This window comes from Nycticebus coucang, chromosome 16, assembly GCF_027406575.1.
Source record: "Nycticebus coucang isolate mNycCou1 chromosome 16, mNycCou1.pri, whole genome shotgun sequence".
Taxonomy (NCBI): Eukaryota; Metazoa; Chordata; class Mammalia; order Primates; family Lorisidae; genus Nycticebus; species Nycticebus coucang.
Genome location: NC_069795.1, coordinates 62,438,791 through 62,462,731, shown reverse-complemented (window position 1 = coordinate 62,462,731; position 23,941 = coordinate 62,438,791). Strand labels below are relative to the sequence as shown.

The 23,941-nt window shown below is 36.2% G+C and overlaps 1 protein-coding gene across 1 annotated transcript in view; it reads left to right on the top strand.

The window, feature by feature from the left end:
* The window catches only part of CFAP44 (cilia and flagella associated protein 44), a 139,594-nt gene that overhangs the window by 87,274 nt on the left and 28,379 nt on the right, over positions 1–23,941 (top strand). Inside the window, exons 25-28 of the mRNA XM_053565814.1 lie at positions 9,114–9,291; positions 12,456–12,947; positions 15,611–15,814; positions 16,865–17,060. Of these exons, the coding sequence (XP_053421789.1) occupies positions 9,114–9,291; positions 12,456–12,947; positions 15,611–15,814; positions 16,865–17,060 (1,070 nt within the window). The remainder of the gene's footprint in view (positions 1–9,113; positions 9,292–12,455; positions 12,948–15,610; positions 15,815–16,864; positions 17,061–23,941) is intronic.

The following is a 23,941-nucleotide window of genomic DNA, read 5'->3' as shown; positions in this document are numbered from 1 at the left end:
AAATTACTTTGTATATTTGTAGTTGTTTTGCCTTTCCCTATAAATTTCAGGAAAATATTGTATATATTTCCTGTTATTCAATCTGTATGCACTGGCTAGAGTTTCCAGTACGATGTTGAAAAATGAGTAAGGGGAGTTGGCATCTACACCTTGTTTTTGATTTTAGAGGGAAAGCATTTAGTGTTTCAATGATATAACTGCTTTCATCCTTTACTTCAAGCTACCTATTTTGTTATATTTGAAGTTAGACATCACACAGCTGGGTCATGTTTTTATTTTATTTTATTTGGGGGGGGTCATGTTTTTAAATCCTCTCTACTAATCACAGTCCTTCAATGGTTTATTTAGACAATTTACATTTAATGTAATTATTGATATTTAGGGCTTATATTTGCCATTTTATATTTTATTTCTGTTTGTTCTTTTTTTTCTTGGTTTTTGTTTGTTTTTGCTATGCTATGGTTTACTTAAAACTGCTAACATTTCAATGTGATTTATCCATAATGTTTTTGGTTTTAGCTTTTTAAATGTTTGGTTTAGATACTATATTATGTATATACAACTTATCACAAACTACTGCTGTTGCCATTTCTTTTTTTTTTTTGTAGAGACAGAGTCTCACTTTATGGCCCTCGGTAGAGTGCCGTGGCCTCACACAGCTCCCAGCAACCTCCAACTCCTGGGCTTAAGCGATTCTCCTGCCTCAGCCTCCCAAGCAGCTGGGACTACAGGCGCCCGCCACAATGCCCGGCTATTTTTTTTGGTTGCAGTTTGGCCGGGGCTGGGTTTGAACCCGCCACCCTCGGCATATGGGGCCGGCGCCCCACCGACTGAGCCACAGGCACCGCCCTGCTGTTGCCATTTCATCAGTTTGAATGAAATGTATAAACCTTACCTGTCTCTATGTCCCTTTATGGTTCTTAATTTATAATATATCAATATTTCCTCTACATACATGTCTCTCTCTCTCCTTGATTTTTAAGGACCATTTGTCAATTATATTTTTCTTGGTTGGCAGCCCCTTCCCCTCCCTTGTCTTGCCTTCCCTTCCCTTTCTCTCCCCTTCCCTTCCCTTCTCTCCCCTCCTTTTCATTCCCTTTCTTCTTTCCTTTCTTGTGTGTGTATATATATATATATTGGGGTGTGTGTGTGCATTGTTTTTCCATTTCAGATTAATGTGAGGGTACAAACAACAGGGCACAATATTTGAAGGCATGAGTCTATCTTGTAGTTGTGTCCCACACTCAAAAGGTGTGCCATACACCCCTACATTGTGCCCATTAAGTGGGAGCACCCCAAACTTCACCCTCCCTTCTACCCCACTCCCTTGTTCCCCCTCCTCCAACTTGAATTAGATTGAGTCCTTCTCTTATGTGGGCATGTATTAGATTGTCTACTGGCTTCATATTAGTATTGAGTACATTGGATACTTGCTTTTCCACACTTTACTAAGAAGAGTATGTTTCAATTTCATCCAGGTTAATACAAAAGATACAAAGTCTCCATCTTTTTTTATGGCTGAATTGTACATCATGGTATATATATGCCAGTTTGTTAATCTATTCCTACTTTGACGGGCATTCAGAATGTTTCCACATCTTGGCAATTGTAAATTGAACTGTGATAAAAGTCTAGGGTAAATGTCTTTATGATACAATGTTTTTGTTTTTTTTTTCTTTTGGGTTGATGCCTAGTAATGGGATTGCAATATCAAATGGGAGGTCTAATTTGAGTTCTTTGAGGATTCTCCATACTTCTTTGCAAAGAGGCTGTATGAGTATGCAGTTCCACCAACAGTATAAAAGTGTTCCCCTCTCTCCACATCCATGCCCACATCTGCAACTTTGGGACTTTGTGATGTGGGCTAATCTTACTGGGGCTAGGTAATAACGCAGGGTGGTTTTGATTCGCATTTCTCTGATGATTAAGGACAATGAGCATTTTTTCATGTTTGTTAGCCATTTGTCAGTCTTCCACAGAGAAGGTTCTGTTCATGTCTCTTGTCCAGTGATAGATGGGATTTTTTTCTCTTTTGTTGTTGTTGATTAGTTTGAGTTCTCTATAGATCCTAGTTATCAACCCTTTGTCAGATTCATAACATATAAATATCTTTTCCTATTCTGAAGGTTGTCTATTTGCTTCAATTGTATCCTTAGCCATACAGAAGCTTTTCAGTTTAATTAAGTCCCATTTGTTAATTTTTATTGTTGTTGCAATTGCCACTGAAATCTTTTTCATAAAATCTTTCCTGAGGCCAAATCTTTTCTCAAGAGTTTTTCCAACACTTCCTTCTAGGATTTTTATTGTTTTATGCCTTAGATTTAGATCTTTTATCCATCTTGAATTAATTTTCAGTCCAGTTTAAGTCTTTTATATGTGGTTATCCTGTTCTCCCAGCACCATTTATTGAATAGGGATTCTTCTCCCCAGTGTATGCTTTTGTTGGGTTTATCAAAGATCAGATGGCTATAAGAGACTGGTTTCATCTCTTGGTTTTCTGTTTGGTTCCTTATGTCTGTGTCTTTATTTGTGCCCAAACCATGCTGTTTTGATCACTGTGGACTTGTAATATAGCCTAAAGTCTGATAGAGTGATGCTTCTGGTTTTATTTTTATTACTGAAAACAGCCTTGGTTATACAGGTTCTTTCTGGTTTCATGCAAAATGAAGAACTATTTTTTCCAGTTTTTCAAAGTATGATGTTGATATTTTAATGGGGGATTCCATTGAATCTGTAAATTGCTTTGGGTAGGATAGACATTTTCACAGTGTTCATTCTTCCCAGCCATGAGCATTTTGTTCTCTTCCACTTGTTAATGTCTTCACTATTTCCTTTCTTAGAGGTTCATACTTCTCTTTGTAGAGGTCCTTCACCTCTTTTGTTAGGCATATTCCTAGGCGTATTTCATTTTCTTTGAAGCTACTGTGAAGGGTATTGTGTCCTTGATTTGCTTTTCAACTTGGCTGTTATTGGCATATACAAAGGCAACTGATTTGTGGACATTTATTTTACACCCTGAGACTTTACTATATTTCTTGATCACTTCCAGGAGTCTTGTGGTTCAGTTTCTGGGGTTCTCTAATTATGAGATCATGTCATCAGCAAAGAGCGAGAGTTTTACCTCCTCTGCCCCCATTTGGATGTCCTTAATATCTTTCTCTTCCCTGATTGCATTGGCTAGAACTTGCAGAACCAAGCTGAATAGTAGTGGTGATAGAGGACATCCTTGTCTGGTTCAAGTTCTAAATGGAAAAGCTTTCAGTTTTGTTCCATTCAGTATGATATTAGCTGTGGGTTTGTTGTAGGTGGCTTCAATCAGTTTAAGAAAGGTGCCACCTATGCCTATTTTCTTAGTGTTCTTGTTAGAAGAGGATGCTGAATTTTGTCAAATGCTTTTCTTTGTCTACTGAGAGGATCATATGGTCTTTGTTTTCAGTTGTATTGATATGCTGAATAATACCTAAGAATTTGTATATGTTAAACTAGCCCTACATCCCTACAATGAAGCCTACTTGATCATGATGTATATATTTTTTAATATGTAGCTCTAATCTACTGGCTACAATTTTATTGAGTATTTTTGCAATGATATTCATTAGTAAAATTGGTCTGTAGTTCTCCATTTTGGTTGGATCCTTACAAATTAGTAAAATTGGTCTATAGTTCTCCATTTGGGTTGGATCCTTTCCTGGTGTGGGTATCAGGGTGATGTTTGCTTCATAGAATGTGCTGGAGTAGCACTGTTTTGAAATGGGTTCTGCAGCTCTTCTTTGAAGGCTTGGTAGAATACTGTTGTGAAGCTATCTGGTCTGGGTTTTTTTGTTGTTGTTGGAAGATTATTTTATTGTGTCTTTGATCTCAGTGCTTGATATCAGTCTGTTCAAGAGATCTATTCTTCCTGGTTAAGTCTTGGGAGATGGTGTGATTCCAGGTATTAGTCCATTTCCTCCACATTGTCAAATTTCTAGGTGTAGAGTTTCTTGTAGTAGTAAGAGATAATCTCTTATATCTCTCTGGTATCTGTTGTTATTTCCCTTTTTGTTTCCTATTCAGGTTATTAGAGATTTTACTTTTTTTTCTTTTTCATATTCTTTTTTTTTTTTTTTAACTCATTTTTTTTTTTTATTGCTGGGGAATTATTGAGTGTACAAAGAGCCAGTTTACACTGCTTGCATTAGCTGGTAAAGTCCCTCAAATAAAAGTATCCTACCCCCCAAAGATGTGTCACACTCTGTGCCCCCCCAACCCCCTCCTTCCTTCCCCGTCTCTGCTTCCCCATTTCCCCTCCCCTGACCATGTACTAGCATCAGTTGTCTTCATATCAGAATTGAGTACCCTGGATTCTTGCTTCTCCATTCTTGTGATGCTTTACTAAGAACAATGTATTTCACCTCCATCTAAGTTAATACAAAAGATGTAAGGTCACCATCTTTTTAAGTGGTTGAATAGTATTCCATGGGAATACATATACCACAGCTTGTTAATCCATTTTTGGATTGGTGGACATTTAGGTTGTTTCCCCAATTTGGCAATTGTAAATTGAGCTGTGATAAACAGTCTAGTGCAAATGTCCTTATGATAAAATGATTTTTTTTTCTTCTGGGTAGATGCTCAGTTATGAGATTGCAGTATCAAATGGGAAGTCTAGTTTGAGTTCTTTGAGGATTCTCCGTACTTCTTTCTAAAAGGGTTGCATTAGTTTGCAGTCCCACCAGCAGTATAAAAGTGTTCTCTTGTCTCCACATCCATGCCAACACCTGCAGCTTTGAGACTGTGATGTGGGCCATTCTCACATCACATGTGAGAATAGGGTTAGGTGATATCTCAGGATGGTTTTGATTTGCATTTCTCTGATAATTAGGAATGATGAACATTTTTTCATATGTTTGTTAGCCATTTGTTTGTCTTCTTAGAGAAGGTTCTATTCATCTCACTTGACCATTAATATAAAGGATTGTTGGCTCTTTTTTTGTTGCTTAATTTGAGTTCTCTGTAGATACTAGTTATCAAGCTTTTGTCTGATTCATAATATGCAAATATCTTTTCCCATTCTGACGGTTGTCTGTTTGCTTTAGTTGTCTCCTTAGGTGTACGGAAGCTATTCAGTCTGGCCAAACAAAGGTTTATCTATTTTATCTTTGTGAAGAAACAACTTTTTGTTTCATTAATTTTCCAAATGATTGTTTTGTTTCAATTTTATTTATTTCTGATTTAATTTTGGTTATTTCTTTTATTCTGCTAGGTTTGGGATTAGAATGCTCTCCCTTTTCCATTTTCTTAAGATGATTCATTAGGTTGATGTGCTCTCTTTCTGTTTTTAAGGTGTAGGCATCTAATGTGATAAATTTTCCTTTTAGAACTGCTTTTGCGCTATCCCACAGGTTTTGGTAACGCACAGCTTCTTTTTTTTATGTTTGAGGAATTTAACAATTTCCTTCTTTATCTCATCTTTGACCCAACTGTCATCTGCCATAAGATTGTTTGATTTCTATTCTTTGTGTGGGGATGAAAATTTTATGATATTGAGTTCCACCTTTATTGCCTTATGGTCTGATAAACAGCATAATTTCAATTCTTTTAATTTTGTTGAGGTTTTATTTGTATTCTAGGATATGATCTATTTTGGAGTATGTTGGTTGGGCTGATGAGAGGAACATGTATCCCTTAGCCTGGGTATGGTGTGTCCTGTAAACTCCTTTTATCTTTGATTAGTTTCTATTTAGAGGAGCTATTATGGTCTTATAGGACATCATATTGCTCAGACCAATCATGTTCTGTTTCATAAATATGGGAGCATTTAAATTGGGTGCATAAATATTTAGAATTGAAATATCCTCTTCTTGTATTGTTCCCCTGACCGGTATGAGGTGTCCAGACTGTGTCTTTCTTAACTTTAGTTGCTTTAAATCCACTTGTGTCAGAAAGTAATATTGCAACCTCTCTTTTCCTCTGATCTCCATTTGCCTGAAATATTGTTTTTCACCCTTCACCCTGAGTCTTGTTTCGTCCTTTGAGATTAGGTGTGTTTCCTGGATATGGAATATGAATGGTTTGTGCTTTTTTATCTAATCAGTCAGCCTGGGCCTCTTCAGTGGGGAGTTCAAGCCATTAACATTTATTGAGAGAATTGATAAGTGTGGTGGAGTTCTAAATATCTTATTTTGTGAAAGTCAGTTAGTTAGTTTTATCCTTCATGCCATTGCGGAAGTGAGGTTTTGCCCTTTAGTTTTGCGGTGTTTACTTCAGTGGTGGTCCACAGTGATGTGCAGTGTGGGGAAAAGGTCTAAGTATTTCCTGTAGAACTGGTCTTATTGTGGCAAACTTTCTCAGTGTTTTCTTTTTTTTTTTTTTTTTTGTGGTTTTTGGCCGGGGCTGTGTTTGAACCCACCACCTCCGGCATATGGGACTGGCGCCCTACTCCTTGAGCCACAGGCGCCACCCAGTGTTTTCATATCAGTAAATGATTTTAATTCTCTGTTGATTTTGAAGCTTAGTTTAGAAGAGTACAGAATTCTGGGCTGAAAATTATTCTGTTTATGAAGGTTAAAAGTAGATGACCATTCTTTTCTGGCTTGGAAAGTTTTAGCTGAAAAGTAAAGTCTGCTGTTATTATAATGGATCTGCCCATCAGGTCATATGGCACTCCTTGCTGCTTGCAGAATATTCACTTTCTTCTTGACTTTGGGAAGGTTCATCACAATGTGTCTTGGAGATGCTCTATTTATGTTAAGATGACCTTGGGTTCAATATACCTCTAAAAGGAATGTTTTGGAATTTTTAGTGAAACTTGGGAAATTTTTATTTATGGTATCCTGCAGTAGGTCTGCCATTCCTTTGGGACATTCTTTTCCGCCTTCTGAGAGACCTACAATTTATATGTTTGAGCACTTCATGAAGTCCTATAATCTTCTGAGTGAATGTTCTGTTTTCTCTCTCTTCTTTTCTACCTCTTTAACTGTGTTAACTGAAGAGCTTTATCATCTAGCTCTAAGATTCTTTCTTTTCTATAGTCTAATCTGTTACTGATATCTTCTATTGCATTTTTAAGTTCCCTCATTAACTCCTTCAATTCTTTAAGCTGTGACATGTCCTTTCTATATTCTTGATATCTTTTGTCCATTTTTTGGTCTGTTTTTCTACCTTCTCGTCAATTCCCTTATTGCCTTTGCCATTTGTATTTTAAATTGCCTTTCTGTCATTTCCATTAATTCTTTGTTGGTGGAATCCTGTTCAGTAACTGCATCGTGGTGTCTTGGGGGAGTGGTGTGCATTCTGTTTTGGTTTTTCATGTTGCCAGAATTTTTCTGTTGGTTCCTCCTCAGGTATTTTCTTCTTGTTCACTTACTTCCCCTTCTTTTTTCTTCTCACTACCTCCTTCACTTTAATTACCTTGTCTCAGAGCTTAGTTGTTGAAATGGCCTTTTGGTATAAGGCCAAAAGGAAGAGACGAGAAGAGGACAAGAGAGAAAGACAAAAAGAAAAAAAAAAATAAAGGCAAGGGAGCAGGGGTGAAAGAAAATAATTGGAGAAAAGGAGAGAAAGACAGAAAGAAAGAGAGTAACAGGAGAAATGGTGTTGTTCATCCAGTACACTTTCTGTTAGATTTCTAATATAACATTTTGTGGTCACAGAAAATAGGCTGTATGATTTAAATTCTTTTATACTTATTGAGAACTGTGTTGTGGCTTGGCATGTAGTCTGCCTCATGAAAGTTCAATATGTACTTGAGATGAGTGTGCTTTCTTGTATTGTTGGGTATAATGTTCTATAAATGCCAGTTAGGATAAGGTGATTGACCATGTTGTTCATGTCTTCTATGTCTTTCCCTCTTTGAAGGTATCACTCTTTTAGGGTCATTCTTCAATGTCCCCTATGTTCAACAAATTGTCTCCAGCTGGTGGGAACATGAGTGATTCCCACTCCTTTGTAAACTATGAGAATTATTTGTTTGCAGCTTCCCAGTAATTGCTAAGGTTCTCAGAAATTGTTCCTTGCTCAGATTCATGGTCTTTCACATTATACACGTACAGATTAATACTCAGGCAAAGACTAAAGAGCCCTGTGTAAATTTCTGGAGTTATTTTTTTGTGTAGCTCTAATATTCTTTTCCACAGTTCTAACTACTTTAGATACATATATTATGTTAGGGTTTCCCAATTAAGGACCTCACAGTGGAGTGCCAACTCCCATACCCTTAGACACTGTAGAATTCCCATGCAGAGTTCAATTCCTTTTGAGAGTAGTTCTTCAGTTTCAGTTTGGACATAAAGGTTGTTACTGTTTTGCATATGTGGAGATGGGAAAGTTTGAGAAGCCCCAACTAGTTTGGTCATTCTTTTTCACTCCTTTAACCAATTTTGTCAAATATGCCTATCATTCCATTCTATTCTCCATACCTGCTTATTTAGTGCCTCCTAGAGACTCTAATAAGCAGATTATATTCAATCCTTTTTGTAACCTGTTCATGTGGGTATTGTGGGCTATAATTTTCTCTGGTCTAGTTTATTTACTAATGTAATTTCATCATCTTTATGTCTTCAAGAAATGTATCAATTTTACTGGTTTTCTCCTAGCTTTCTATCTTGTTCTCAGCCTTCCTAGTATTGTATAACTTTTTATACTTCTATACTATGTTTCCCATGGAATTCGGGGAACAAGGGAGAAGAAAATACATGAATATATGCTAATGCTATCATCTTGAACTAGATACCTTTCTAAAAAATTTTATGACAGTCACTTATGTAATAAAAATATTTGATTTCTTAGGACATTTAAAAAAACACCCAATTTCTAGGGTTCAAGGTCTATTACTGTAATAAATAATAATGTTGATGTTAATTGCTTAGAAGTGAACCAAAGTAATTCAGATTATTTTAGCATAATCTGCCAATTTGTTTATATTTATTTAGCCATATATTATTTTGCTTGAGATGCTTTAAAAATATTAATTAACTTCTAAAAAGTGCTTGGCTCTATAGATAAAAGTGACATCACAGATTCAGAATTGTACTTTTGCTCTATGAAGTATTTTGAATGTCTGCCAATCTTAAAATAGAAAAATTAGAGTTTATTATTATTATTATTATTACATGGGTCATCTATTTTTCTCATAGGTATAAGAGTAAACCTGCTGATGACTATGAAGATCCCAAAGACCTAATAGCCATCAAAGAAGCCCAGCTGTATATGGGAGATTTCAATCTGAAGACAGCACCAGATTACAAAATACCCGAGCACATGAGGATAAATGCTGCCAAGAAGGAAGAAGAACTAGGACACCTAGACTCTTTGGTACTTACCCACAGATTTTATGGCAGTGAGAAAGCACTTTGGGTTTTCAATTAAATTCTTCTCACCTGATCCCCTATGTGGTCAATAAGTATATATAACCATAGAAATTTAGAACTGGCTTGGCACCCATAGCTCAGTGGCTAGGGTGCCAGACACATGCACTGGAGCTGGCGGGTTCAAACCCAGCCTGGGCCTGCCAAACAACAATGATAACTACAACCAAAAAATAGCCAGGCATTGTGGTGGGCATCTGTGGTCCCAGCTACTTGGGAGACTGAAGCAAGAGAATCGCTTAAGCCCAAGAGTTTGAAGTTCTGTGAGCTGTGACGCCACAGCACTCTACCAAGCGTGACAAAGTGAGAACCTATCTTAAAAAAAAAGAAAAAAAATTAAAGACTTTCATGATTATCAAGGATGCCCTCATTTTAAAAATGAGGAAGCCGAGGCCCAGAGAGGACAAGAGACTTATTTGTCTATGATTAGTCAGCTAACATGGCAGAACCAGCTTTCACATTAATTATATGGCTCAATACCCGTTGCATGGGTGAAAGCATTACATTTTGTGAGCTTTGAATCTCTGAAATTCAAAATAAATCTTTATTGGTCTTAGTTTCGGGCTATCAAAGACCACCAAGGGACTTAGAGAAAAAGGACTTTTCTAGGTAACTCAATATTTACCAATTAATATATTTCTTTTTGACTCTGTCTGCATTCCTCCAAATTGATAGCAATCATCCTGATTTCTAATCTTCATTTTCTTATTAAAAATGTTCTTTTTCTGCCATATTAATCACCATTTGAGCTGACAAGTGACTTTTTATGCTTCAAGGCTTAGAAGGCACATAAGCTATTATTTTCTGGACATGTTGATACTTGGCTATCTAATAGGTTTGTACCAGTTGCATATTTCAAGGAATCATATTGATAGAGTACTAATTGTATCACAGATATAGTACATTTGAATATTTTGTAATTTTCTGATAAATAGAAATGAAGTATTCTGGGGCAGGGGTATCATTTTCTATTCACCTAAGGATCCTGATGTGGCAATTCATATTCGCAAATAAATTTTCATAGCTCGTAACTCTACCTTACTGAACACAATGGACATTGTGGACACAGTATTAGTGTTGTTTGGATTGTTTTTGTAGCTGGTTATCTAAGATAATTCTTGTCTGTCCATCATGTTCCATCTGTCATTATAGAGAAATGTTCTTATGATCACAATTTATCAGTCATCCAACCTGAAATTTTATAGTCTAGGTAGAGAAGATGCACAGGTATGATGTCCTTAACTTAATTGGATTATACTGAAATCTACTTTGTTAAAATGGCAGCATAAAATAATGTAGAACACCTAATTCTACAATCAGAAAACCAGAGTTGTATTTTCCTCTTTGTCATGTAAGCCATGTGAACTTAGTGCTAAGTCATATAAATCTCTGTAAGCCTTTTATCTATAAAAGGGGTATTAATACCAATAAGATGTATCTCATCTACCTTATAGGGTTAATATAATGGTTAAAATCAATAAACTGTTATTATTGTCATAGTCAAATTCAAAATCATCGAAAAGCGAAGCATTTTACAAATAGTTTATTGACCAAGAGTGAGATCCTATCTCTACTAAAAATAGCTGGGTGTGGTAGCAGGCACCTGTAGTCCCAGTTACTTGGGAGGCTGAGGCAAGGGGATCACTTGAGCCCAAGAGTTTGAGGTTGCTGTGAGCTAGGATGCTATGCCACTCTACCAAGGGTGACAGAGTAAGACACTAAAAAAAAAACAAAAACTGAAAACTAAAAATAGTTTATTAACTATCCCCTTTCCCTAGCCAGTGTTTAGGTTTGTATGTTACATCAAAATCTAGCAAGGAAAAATTGGTATGGAAAGAGGATTCTCAAAGAGGTAGGCCTCACAGACATCAGAGCAGTTTGGCTTTGTTCTTGGAGGCCTAATCCTCATTCTTTAGGTACTTTAGAAGAAATTCCCTACTCACCAAGTACTGCCTTTAGTGTTTAAACCTCCGTGCTTTAAAGGTTTATTTTCAAATATGCAAAACATCTCCTCTATCTTGTTATGATGTTTTTGCTTCATGGATAGTGAATATGTAGGTAAATTTTGTAAGCCCACTTGAAGTGACTTTAGATATTTTATTTTTTATTTAATTTACTTTATTTATTTTTTTGAGACAGAGTCTTACTTTGTCACCCTTGGTAGAGTGCTGTGGTGTCACAGCTCATAGCAATCTCAAATTCTTGGGCTTAAGCATTCTTTTGCCTCAACCTTCTTATTAGCTGAGACTACAGGCACTCACCACAACACCTTGCTATTTTTGGAGATGGGTTCTCCCTATGGCTTAGGCTGGTCTTGAACTTGTGAGCTCAGGCAATCCACCTTACCCAGCCCTACATATTTTATTTTTTAAACTCTATATTTATGCAGTTACTCTTAATGGCCTTTGGACCCATCTAGTAGCCTAACTGCACAAAGCAGCTAGGGTTCCATGTGCCTTTAGGCTCTGATAATGGCATTTAGAAAACACAGAATAGAGAGAGAGCGCTGGTGATAAAAGAGCAATGGGCATTTATAGCTCCCTGCCTAGAGGCAGAGAATCTCTTGATGTGACATGGTACTGAAATTCAGGATTATGATTTTGCCTACACAAGGAACAGCAGTAACCACAGGGCCAAAAGACAGAGTGAAAATGGACTACCCTGTAGTTTGGCCCTAAGGGGGCAGTCCTAAGTGTGTCTAAGCCAAAGAGATTCGAGTTCCACAGGGAAAGGTAGTTAGTGGCCTTCCCCTCCATCCCTTGGAGCAGTATTCAGGTGAGCACAGGCTGTAAGAAAGACTTCCAAGAAGTGGTGAAAGAGGACAAAGGCACTCAGCCATACGAGCCAGCTGATGGGAACCAATCATGGAACACAAAGGGTTACCAGAGGTCACTTTAGACTGTTCTCCCATCTTGGAGGAGCTGGGGGTGGGGGTGGGGGGCTTAAAATCTAGAGAAAAATGATAACTTGGTGGTGAATGGGGCTGATCAGATACATTCTGATCTTGAATTTGTGCTAAGCCTATCAGTCAAGGCACAAGAGTAAATCATATTTCAAACTGTCCTTTTTGAGAGGATTGTCATTTTGCTTCCTCCTTCTTCTTTTTTTCAGGTCCATGGAAAGAAAAGACACATGAACAAGTGCATCCTCTCTCTTCGAGACCTTAAAGTGGCTATTATCGAGGAAATTCATTGTCTGGTCCAAGAACTGAAGACCATTCAGTCAACTCTTCCCATATTCAAGCATATCCCCATTCCCCAAATCCCTCAGATACAACCAGATGAAGTTCCAGAGAAGAGATTTCATTATGATGAGGAAATTCTCCTGAATTTTAAAGAACAGCAGATAAAGAGTAAGGATGAAAAGTTCCCTCAAGTGGAACAGACAGGCTTAGGTGGAGCATTTCTCAAACTTCCTCCTGGAAAGGATGGAGATGTTGCGACACGGGAGTCAATACCTAGATCATCAAAGGGATCAGGACTTAGTCCGGATCTTTCAAAGCTTTTGGAATTTGAAAAAGTAGAACCAACTGATGTGGAGCTGGAGATTATGAAGAGGGACGAGATTAAACACTTGTACATGCAACAGTATTTGGTCAACAGGGTAAGAGGTGAAGCTGTTCCTATTTGAAACTAAAGGAGAGAAGAGCAGGGGGAGTATTAGGTCTGTTTTCTTTTTTTTAATGTTAAATTTCTCTACATGTCCCTTCCCCAAACCCTGAGTAGTTCATCGCTCACTGGTGGCTTGGCTTCCTCCCACTCCTTCGCCTTAATGAAAATCACTGTGCTCTGCCCAGAACCTTGGATTTTTTTGACTTTTTCTTTTTTGGAAAGCTGACTAAGAATGAAAAGCAGACCCGTGTTTCATTTAGTTGGTGTCTAAGTGAAGTGAGGGAGAAGGGGAAGCAGAGGAGCAGCTTTCAGGTGGTGAACAGAACATAATTACAAATGTTATAGAGAAACAAGCACGCTCTGCTTTTCACGTCATCCTCTGCCTCTACTGTCTGATTCGCCCCATTAGTGACGTGTTTATGATGATTACTGGTTTTGAAATTGTTCTGGAACTGGAATGGCAACTGTTTTTATTTCTAGCAAAATCAGGAGCAGACTAGAGCAGTTGTATAGGATATGCTCTGAATAGAAAGGATGGATAGCTGCCTCCTGCTAGTCGTGTGGCAGCTCCTTCCTCTGCATCTTCCCAGCTCCATCCCCTGATGGCACCCATACAGCTTCCCACCCTCATTCTGCACCATTCACGTGACTTTGTCCAGCCCTGCTTCCTCACTATTCCTGACTCCTCCCACTCCCCCTTTCCCTCCCAGAGCTTTCTGTGTTTTTTCCTTTGCTATTTCCTTCTACCTGTGATGACTTCCTTCCTGAATTGAGTGATCATTCAAAGCATAGAAGTTCCAAATCCACTATTCTCTCCTTTTTTCTAAACTCTGATTGCACCTGTAATCAACACCTCATATTTTATACTAATTTTTCTTTCTATTTCATGTATGTCAGTTTTGTCTTGCAAATTAGATTATTCCATTCTTGAGTAAAGGGCCACATACAGGTCTTCTGATTCTCCTGCATTGCCTAGACCTAAGACAATGCCACATGTAATAGATACTCAGTCAAGAGTTTTCATTGGTTTAATTGTAACTAGTTTATTTTATTAATTTAAAAATATTTGTTGGAAATTCTATGATAGCTAGGTAGTAGAGATACTATACTCAAGAAAGACATTTCTTTATCTTTGCAAAGCTTACAGGCTATTAGAGGCAAGGGAAAATAAAACAAATACAACCTTTAAAAAGTATATGGTCCACTTAAGAATGGTGTAACACTGAAGAAAATATAGTCCTACCTCAGAAGAAACTTAGGAGTAATTCAACTTTGTTGAACAAGCATTAAAGAGAAACCCAAACATGGTCTGTAGCCATACTTATTTAAAAGTTTAGGGAAGGTGCCTGTGGCTCAGTGAGTAGGGCACTGGCCCCATATACCGAGGGTGGTGGGTTCAAACCTGCCCCGGCCAAACTGCAACAACAAAAAAATGGCCAGGTGTTGTGGCGGGCGCCTGTAGTCCCAGCTACTAGGGAGGCTGAGGCAACAGAATCACCTAAGCCCAAGAGCTGGAGGTTGCTGTGAGCTGTGATGCCACGACACTCTACCAAGGATGACAAAGTGAGACTCTGTATCTAAAAATAAATAAATAAATAATAAAAGTTTATTTTTTTCTTCTCTCTTCACTCTTATTAATGTTGTTGTTGTTGTTATTATTCTTAGTTTTCTCAAATTTCCTAGCAATTTCACTGTCCCAACCTCTTTTTCTTCCTCAGCCCCTGGTCTGGGCTCTCCCTTGCTCCAGGATTTTGACAGTTGAGGCCGCCTCTTGTGTACAGCCTAATGACATAGAATGGGTTGTCTCTTCCTGTGGTACTAGTTTCCTCAGGAGAATCGGCCCTTGGTGCTCTCTCTTAACCAATACATCTCTTTTAGAATGAGGGAGGGGAGAGCTGAGCCAAAATCAGGGCAAAACTGAGGACTTGAAATTATTAGAACCACAGTGGAGTAAAGTTGGAACCAGGACTTGAGATACTTAGGTTCTTATCCCATATCTGTAACAATCAGCTTTGATTTCAGAAAAATCACTTTTGGCCTCTATTTCTTCATCTGTAAAACAGAAAGATCGAATGGGCTTTTTTTGTGGCTCCCTGATTATATTTATCTATTTAAAAACATTTACCATCCTGTAGGTTTAAGAATTTTCAAAATAAGAAATTGGGGGAGACATTTATTCGTGCTCACTGTATAAAGGGCAATGTAGAGAAACCATGGGGAATAAAGAGACAGACAAACACGACTGCTCAGAAAGCTGTGCGGTCTGCACAGGACAGGAGGACGGCACTGTGGATTGATGGCTTAATCCGTAGTGAAGAAATAGCTGGAAGGACTGTAATTGCAGAATGCTTACCACTTAATAATCTATATAAATTTAATGGAATTGATGAATTTATGTGAATACATATATGTACACATAATTCTCTGTCCATAATAAGGATATAATGAAAAAGACATTTAAATAAATTAGTACCATTAGTTTAGAAAATTGATTTACCGATTTTTTTTTTTTTTTTTTTTGGTTTTTGGCCGGGGCTGGGTTTGAACCCACCACCTCTGGCATATGGGACCAGTGCCCTACTCCTTGAGCCACAGGCGCCACCTGATTTACTGATTCTTAACTTCTATATCCTCAAATCTTTTTTTCCTTCTCAGATCAAAGAATTGATTATCACTTTTGATGCAGAACTCCGTGTCCTGAGACATCAGAAACTGAAGCTAGATATTCAGATGAAATTGTCTGACCTGCATCATATCACACTATTTCAAGAAATGCTTCTCCTCAAGAATTTTGAAAAACAGGAGAACATACTTCAAGAGCGTGTTAATTCCTTAGACAAAGAGGAGCAGTTCATGCAAGTATGAGCAGCCAGGAGACTCCTGGCTGGCTGCTCCCTTAGTTATGGAGGGAACTTGATTCTTTTTACTTTTTTTTTCCATTCTAAGTTAGTTTTCCCCCATGTTCTGCTCCCGTCTCTTGTCTTCTCTCCCCTCTGCCTTTTTCCTGTTATTCCCACTTCTCTCCATCTTTAGTGTCTGTGGTCAGAGATAAATGGCATATTTTTTAGTGACTTTCACCTGATGATTTGTAAGATATGAGAATAAAATGTTCAAAGTGAGCTATATATTTCATTTATTTATGATTTTAAAAGTCTATTTGTTGCAACAGCTATGTGTGTCATATGAAATAGAATTTTTATTATATGTTATCCTTATAAACATAACTAGAAAAGAAGTTGTGATTTCTTAAGTATGATAGTTTCATTATAATATATAATTGAATATCATAGAAAACAAAGTTTCTTTATTTGTTATGTTCCTATGTTAAATTTAAAGATATAAATTATACTATTTTTGTTTTAAAAGGAGTCTATTAAGTAGATATCCTATACTGAACAATGAGTTTTATTAGAGTATGTCAATTTCACTAAAAACAATGAGTCTTTTCGTTTTAGTTAACATATGTCAATACCAAAAAACCTTTTTTTTTTAGAATATGCAGGCAAAAATATTGACTGACATCCATGTGTCGATATATTTTGTTTTATTTAGATTTGTGAGGAGCTTAACATTAACCAGCCTTTCTAATTCTGACTTTTACAAAAGAAATTAGACATTTCTAACCAAATTAAAGATGGCTCATAGGCTGAGGCAAGAGAATTGTTTAAGCCCAAGAGTTTGAAGTTGCTGTGAGCTGTGACTTCACAGCACTTATTGAGGGCAACCTAGTGAGACTCTGTCTCAAAAACAACAAAACAAGATGGCTTGTAAACATCAGAAACAAAAGTTCTATTAAGAAGGCTTTGAAAAATGTTTGTAGACTGTAATCTTGCATTATAAAGTACATTGTTCTCTGAAACTGGTTTATCAGAAATATTTTGTCATTCATTCTTGTTTTTATCCATTTAGTGGAAAATAAATGAAACTTTTAAAGAGATGGAAGAGAAAAAGAGTGAAATCAGCAAGCTCCAGGACCAAGAAAAGGCACTCTATGCTGGTTTCCAAACAGCTATTGGAGAAAACAATAAATTTGCTAATTTTCTCATGAAGGTCCTAAAGAAGAAGATTAAGCGAGTAAAGAAAAAAGATGTTGAAGGAGATGCTGGTTTGTATTCCTTTCTTACATGTGATTCTGTTTTCTCTCATTAAAATGAAAAAGAGAAGTAACTAAGGGACCTATTAGGTACCCTACTTTTGTCACTACAATGTAGACAATATAGAGGCACCGTGAGGGTTGAAGAAGAGAGGATGTAAGCCTTTAGATCTTTATTTTTTTATTATTATTAAATCATAGCTGTGTACATTGATGCAAGCATGGGGCACCATACACTGGTTTTATAGACCGTTTGACACATTTGCATCACACTGGTTAACATAGCCTTCCTGGCATTTTCTTAGTTATTGTGTTCAGACATTTATATTCTACATTTACTAAGTTTCACATGTACCCTTGTAACATGCATCGCAGGTGTAATTCCACCAATCACCCTCCCTCCACCCATTCTCCCCCCTCCCTCCCCTCCCTCTCCCCCTTCCCCCTATTCTTAGGTTATAACTGGGTTATAGCTTTCATGTGAAAGCCATAAATTAGTTTCATAGTAGGGCTGAGTACATTGGATACTTTTTCTTCCATTCTTGAGATACTTTACTAAGAAGAATATGTTCCAGCTCCATCCACGTAAACATGAAAGAGGTAAAGTCTCCATCTTTCTGTAAGGCTGCATAATATTCCATCGTATACATACACCACAATTTATTAATCCATTCGTGTATTGATGGGCACTTGGGCTTTGTCTATGACTTAGCAATTATGAATTGGGCTGCAATAAACATTCTGGTACAAATATCTTTGTTATAATGTGATTTTTGGTCTTCTGGGTATATACCTAGTAGAGGAATTATAGGATTGAATGGTAGATCTATTTTTAGATCTCTAAGTGTTCTCCAAACATCTTTCCAAAAGGAATGTATTAATATGCATTCCCACCAGCAGTGTGGAAGTGTTCCCTTTTCTCCACATCCACGCCAATATCTCTGGTCTTGGGATTTTGTGATATGGGCCAATCTTACTGGAGTTAGATGATATCTCAAAGTAGTTTTGATTTGCATTTCTCTGATGATTAAAGATGATGAGCATTTTTTCATATGTCTGTAGGCTGTGCACCTGTCTTCTTCAGAGAAGTTTCTCTTCAAGTTGCTTGCCCAGCCTGCGATGGGATCACTTGTTCTTTTCTTGCTGATGCGTTTGAGTTCTCTGTGGATTCTGGTTATTAAACCTTTGTCGGAGACATAACCTGAAAATATCTTCTCCCATTCTGAGGGCTGTTTGCTTGCTTTACGTACTGTGTTCTTGGCTGTGCAGAAGCTTTTGAGTTTGATCAGGTCCCAGTAGTGTATTTTTGAAGCTGCTTCAATTGCCCAGGGGGTCCTCCTCATAAAATACTCACCCAGACCTACTTCTTCAAGGGTTTTCCCTGCATTCTCTTCTAGTATTTTTATAGTTTCATGTCTTAAGTTTAAATCTTTAATATAGTGAGAGTCTATCTTAGTTAATGGTGAAAGGTGTGGGTCCAGTTTCAGTCTTCTACAGATTGCCAGCCAGTTCACCCAGCACCATTTGTTAAATAGGGAATCTTTTCCCCACTGAATGTTTTTAATTGACTTGCCAAAGATCAAATAATGGTAAGTAGCTAGATTCATCTCTTGGTTCTCTGTTCTGTTCCAGACATCTACTTCTCTGTTTTTGTGCCAGTACCATGCTGTTTTGATCACTATCGATTTATAGTGTAGTCTGAGGTCTGGTAGCATAAAACTCTTAGAAGTGATCAAGGAATACAGCAGCGTCTCAGGTTACAAAATCAACATTCATAAATCGGTAGCCTTTATATATGCCAACAATAATCAAGCTGAAAAAAACAGTTAAGGACTCTATTCCATTCACAGTAGTGCCAAAGAAGATGAAATATTTGGGAGTTTATCTAACAAAGGATGTGAAAGATCTCTATAAAGAGAACTATGAAACGCTAAGAAAAGAAATAGCTGAAAATGTTAACAAATGGAAAAACATACCATGCTCATGACTGGGAAGAATCAACATTGTTAAAATGTCCATACTACCCAAAGCAATATACAATTTTAATGCAATCTCTATTAAAGCTCCACTGTCATACTTTAAAGATCTTGAAAAAATAATACTTCGTTTTATAGGGAATCAGAAGAAAACCTCGAATAGCCAAGACATTACTCAGAAATAAAAACAAAGCCTTTAGATCTTTAAACACCTGGAGTTACTGTCTGTGTCTGTGTGTATGTGTGCATTTCGGGTACGTTAGTACAGTGTAGTTTAATTTAATGAGCACATCTTTTTGTGTGTTTATTTGCTATCTATGTTATCTTTTTTGGTGAAGTATGTTTTCTTGTCTTTTGTCTATGTTTGAATAGGATTATTTTGGACGATTGAGTTTTGAGACTTCTTTATATATCATAGATACTAGTTCTATGTTGAGATGTGTGGTTTGCAAGGATTTAAAGGTTGTCTTTTTTTATCTTTGTCAAAATAATTTTGGTGTATTTGTATGGATTTATTTCTAGGTTTCGTCTTCTGTTCCATTGATCTTTGTATCCATGCTTCCATTTACATATTACAGTCTTGACTGCTGTATTGAGCCACATTCTGAGTTATCAGATAGACTAATTCCTCCCACTTTATTCTTCTTTTTTCAAAATTGTTTTAGAGAGTCTATCTTTCCATTATTAGAATTTCCATATTTCTGTATTTTTAAAAGAAAAAAATTTTTAAAAAGAATAAACTTGTTTGTGTCTATTTAAAAAATCTCATTGAAAACTTGATAGCAATTGTGTTAAACCTGTGTATTAATTTGGAGAGAACTAATGTCTTACTACATTGAGTTTTCTAGTGCATGACACAGTATATCTGCTTATTTAGATTTTTAATAACTTTAATCAGCATTGTATAGTTTTCAACATACAATTCATGTTTGTTAGATTTATACCTATTTCCTTTATTTAGTCATTTTAAATGATATTATATTGTTAATCTCAGTATCCTCATGCTTATCACTAGTAATTGATTGTTATATGTTTATCTCATATCCCTTGACCTTACTTACTAGTTCTATGAGTATTTGATAGATTCCTTGAGAATTTCCAGAAGAAAATAATTTTATTTGCAAATATGGGCAGTTTTATATCTTTTTTCCTGGTCTGTATGCCTATTGCCCTTTTCTCACCTTATTGAATGACTAACACATTCAGTATTAGGTTGAAGTACAGTGCTAAGAATTGACATCCTTGCTTTGTTCCCAGTCTTAGGGGAGAGCATCCAATCTTCCACCATTAAGTATAATGCTACCTGTAGGTGTTTCATAGATACACTTTATCAAGTTGAGGAAGTGCCCTCTGTTCCTCTTTTTCATAATTTTTTATCATGAATGGGTAATGAATTTTGTCAGTTGCTTTTCTAATGATTAATGAGCATGTGATTTCTTAAAGTCTGTTAATATGATAGATTACACTGGCTGATTACTGAACCAAATTTGCATTGAATCTTAAAGGGATCTTTCTTGGTATGGTGTAAAATTGTTTTTTTTTTTTTATTGTTGGGGTAAAATTGTTTTTATATATTGTTGAACTCCATTTCCTAATATTTTGTAAGAAAAATCTTTCCTTATGTTTATGAAGATCATTGGTCTATAGTTTTCTTATTTTGTACTGTTTGGTTTGGGGATCAAGGTATACTAGCTTCATAATATGAATTAGGAAGTCTTATTTCCTCTTTGATTTTTCTGGAAGATCCTGTTAGATAGAATTGGTGATAATTTCTCTTTAAACATTGAGTAGAATTTTCCAGTGAAACTATTTGCACCTAAAATATTTTTCTTAGGAGAATTTTTAAATTGCAAGTTCAATTTTCTTAGTAGTCATAGGATTATTCATATTAAATGAGTCAAAGTAGTTTGTGGGATTTTCTGGAAGAATTGGTTTATTTTGTCTCAGTTGCCAAATTTACGTATATAAAGTTGTTTATAGTATTATTTTTTTGTTGTCTTTTGAATGTCTAGATGTCTGTAGTACTATCATGTCTTGAATTCTTGATATTGTAAACTTCTCTTTTTTTCCCCTAGTCTTGTTAAAGGTTGTTAAAAGATCAATTGTCAAGTGAAATTGATCTTTTCAAGAACGAACCAGCCCTTTATTTAAGTGATTTTCTTGATTGTTTTCCTCCTTTCAGTTTTATTGATTTCTGCTCTTATCGTCATAAGACTCTTTTTGCTTTTGGTTTATTTTGTACTTCTGTTTTTAGGAGTCGAGGCTGGAGCCTAGATTTCTGATTTGAGACTTTGTTTCTTTTCTAATTTTGTGCTTTATCTGCATATCACACATTTAGATAAATTGGATTTTTATTTTCATTCAGGTAAATATAGCTCCTAAAATTTTTTAATTCAAAATACTAATTTAGGGAGTGCAAGTGTTTTTGTTACATGGGTATCTTGCATAATGCTTCAGTCAGGGATTTAGTGTGCCTTTCACCAGAATAGTGTTCATTGTACCCAATAAGTAAGATTTTAGGCCCACATGCTTCCTCCTGCCCTCCCCACTTCTTGGTTTCCCATGTCCTTTATATTGCTTTGAGCCCACGTGTATTCATCTATCAGTTCCCACATATTAGTGAGAACATTTGTTGTTTGTTTTTCCATTCCTGAGATACTTCACTTAGGATCATGGTCACTAGTTCCATCCAAGTTGCTTCCAAAGACACTATTTCATTGCTTTTTATGGCTGAATAGTATCATGGTATGTGTGTGTGTGTAAACAATAATTTTTTCAAGAATTTTTATATACATACATATCGTATATATCACATTTTCTTTATCCACTCATGAATTGAAGGGCACTTAGATTGATTCTACATCTTCACAATTGTGAATTGTTTTGTGATAAACATTTGAGTGCAGGTATCTTTTTGATAAAATGACTTCATTTTCTTTGAATAGGTACCCAGCAGTAGTATTGTGGGATCGAGTGGTAGGTCTATCTTTATTTCTTTGAGGAATCTCCATACTATTTTCCATAGAGGTTCTCATTTGCAGTATGATCACCAGTGTATAAGCATTCTTATTCTTTGCATCCTCGACAGCATTGGTTATAGTTTGACTTTTTATTGATGGCCATTTTGCTAAGGGTAAGGTGGTTTCTTGTTGTAGCTTTAATTTGCATTTCCCTGATGATTATTGATGTTGAGCACTTTTTTGTATGTTTGTTGGTCTTTCCTCTTTCTTCTTTTGAAAAACTTCGGTTCACACTTTTTGCCCCCTTTTTGATGGAATTGTTGGTGATTTTCTTGCTGATTTATTTCAGTTCTTTTTTTGATGTATAGTTTGCAGGTATTTTCTCCCATTCTGGAGATTGTCTATTTACCCTCTTAGTATTTCTCTTGTTATGCAGAAGTACTTTAATTAATGCCATTTATTTATTTTTGTTGTTGCAATTACCTTTGGGGTCTTAGTTATAAATTCTTTGCCTAGGCCAATGTCTTTTTAAAAGAGTTTTTCCTACATTTTCTTCAAGAATTTTTATAGTTGCATGCCTTACATTTAAGTTTTAATCTATCTGGAATTAATTTTTGTATATGGAGAGAGAGAGGGATAGGAGTTCTGTTTTATTCCTCTGCATCTGGCTATCAAGTTTTTAAAATTTTTATTGAGATTTGTTCTGTGTCTATAGACTACATAGAAATGTTTTGGTTGGTTTGAAATGTTTTGAGATTTTCCTATTGTCTTTTATTGATTTCATTGTAATCAGAGAACACACTCTGCATGATTTCAGTTCTTTTATAATTATTGAGATTTGTTTGATGGTCTAACGTATGATACATCTTAGTATATATTCTGTGGGTACTTGGAAAGAATGTACACTGCTCCTTGATTTATAATAGATACCTCCTGATAAGCCCATCCTAAGTTGGAAATATCATAAGTAGAAAATGCATTTAGTACATCTAACCTACCAAACATAATAGCTTAGCCTAGCTTACTTTAAACATGCTTACAATACCTATGTTAGTTTATAGTTGGGCAAAATCATCTAACACAAAGCCTATTTTGTAATTAAGTATTGAGTATCTCATGTAATTTATTTTTTATTTCAGAATATTACAGGAGTACAAATGTTTTGGTTACATGAATTGCTTATGTACAGTTTGAGACCAAGTTATCCCCTCACCCAGATAGTGTGCATTGTACCTGTTAGGTGTGAATTTACCCCTCCCCTACTGCTCCCTCTCACTTTTGAGCTTTCTTTTGAGCTTGACTACCAAATGTGCACATGGGTATTGATTAATTAGTTCCAAAGTAATGAGTGTACGTGGTGTTTGTTTTTTCCATTCTTGCAATAACTTCACTTAGAAGAATGGTCTTCAGTTCCATCCAGGTTGTTACAAAAGCTATTAGCTATTTTTTTTTAATGGCTGAGCAGTACACCATGTATACATATTCCACATTTTATTAATCCACTCATGTATTGATGGGCACTTGGGTTGGTTCCACACCTTTGCAATTGTGAATTGTGCTACAATAAACATCTGAACACAAGTGTCTTTTTGATGAAATGACTTTTTTTTCTGTTGTGTAAATACTCAATAGTGAGATTACTGGATCAAATGGTAGGTCTACTTTTAGTTCTTTGAGGTATCTCTATACAGCCTTCCACAGAGGTAGTACTGGTTTGTAGTCCAACCAATAAGTGTATAAGTGTTTCTCTCCACATCCACACCAGCAACTGTTGTTTGGGGATTTTTTGGATTAAAGCTATTCTCACTGGAGTTAGGTGATCCTTCATTGTGATTTTGTTTGCATTTCCCTGATGATTAGAGACACTGAGCATTTGTTTATATGCTTATTGGCCATTAGTCTTTTTTCTTTTGAAAAGCTTCTGTTCATATCTTTTGGCTATGTTTTTATGGGGTTG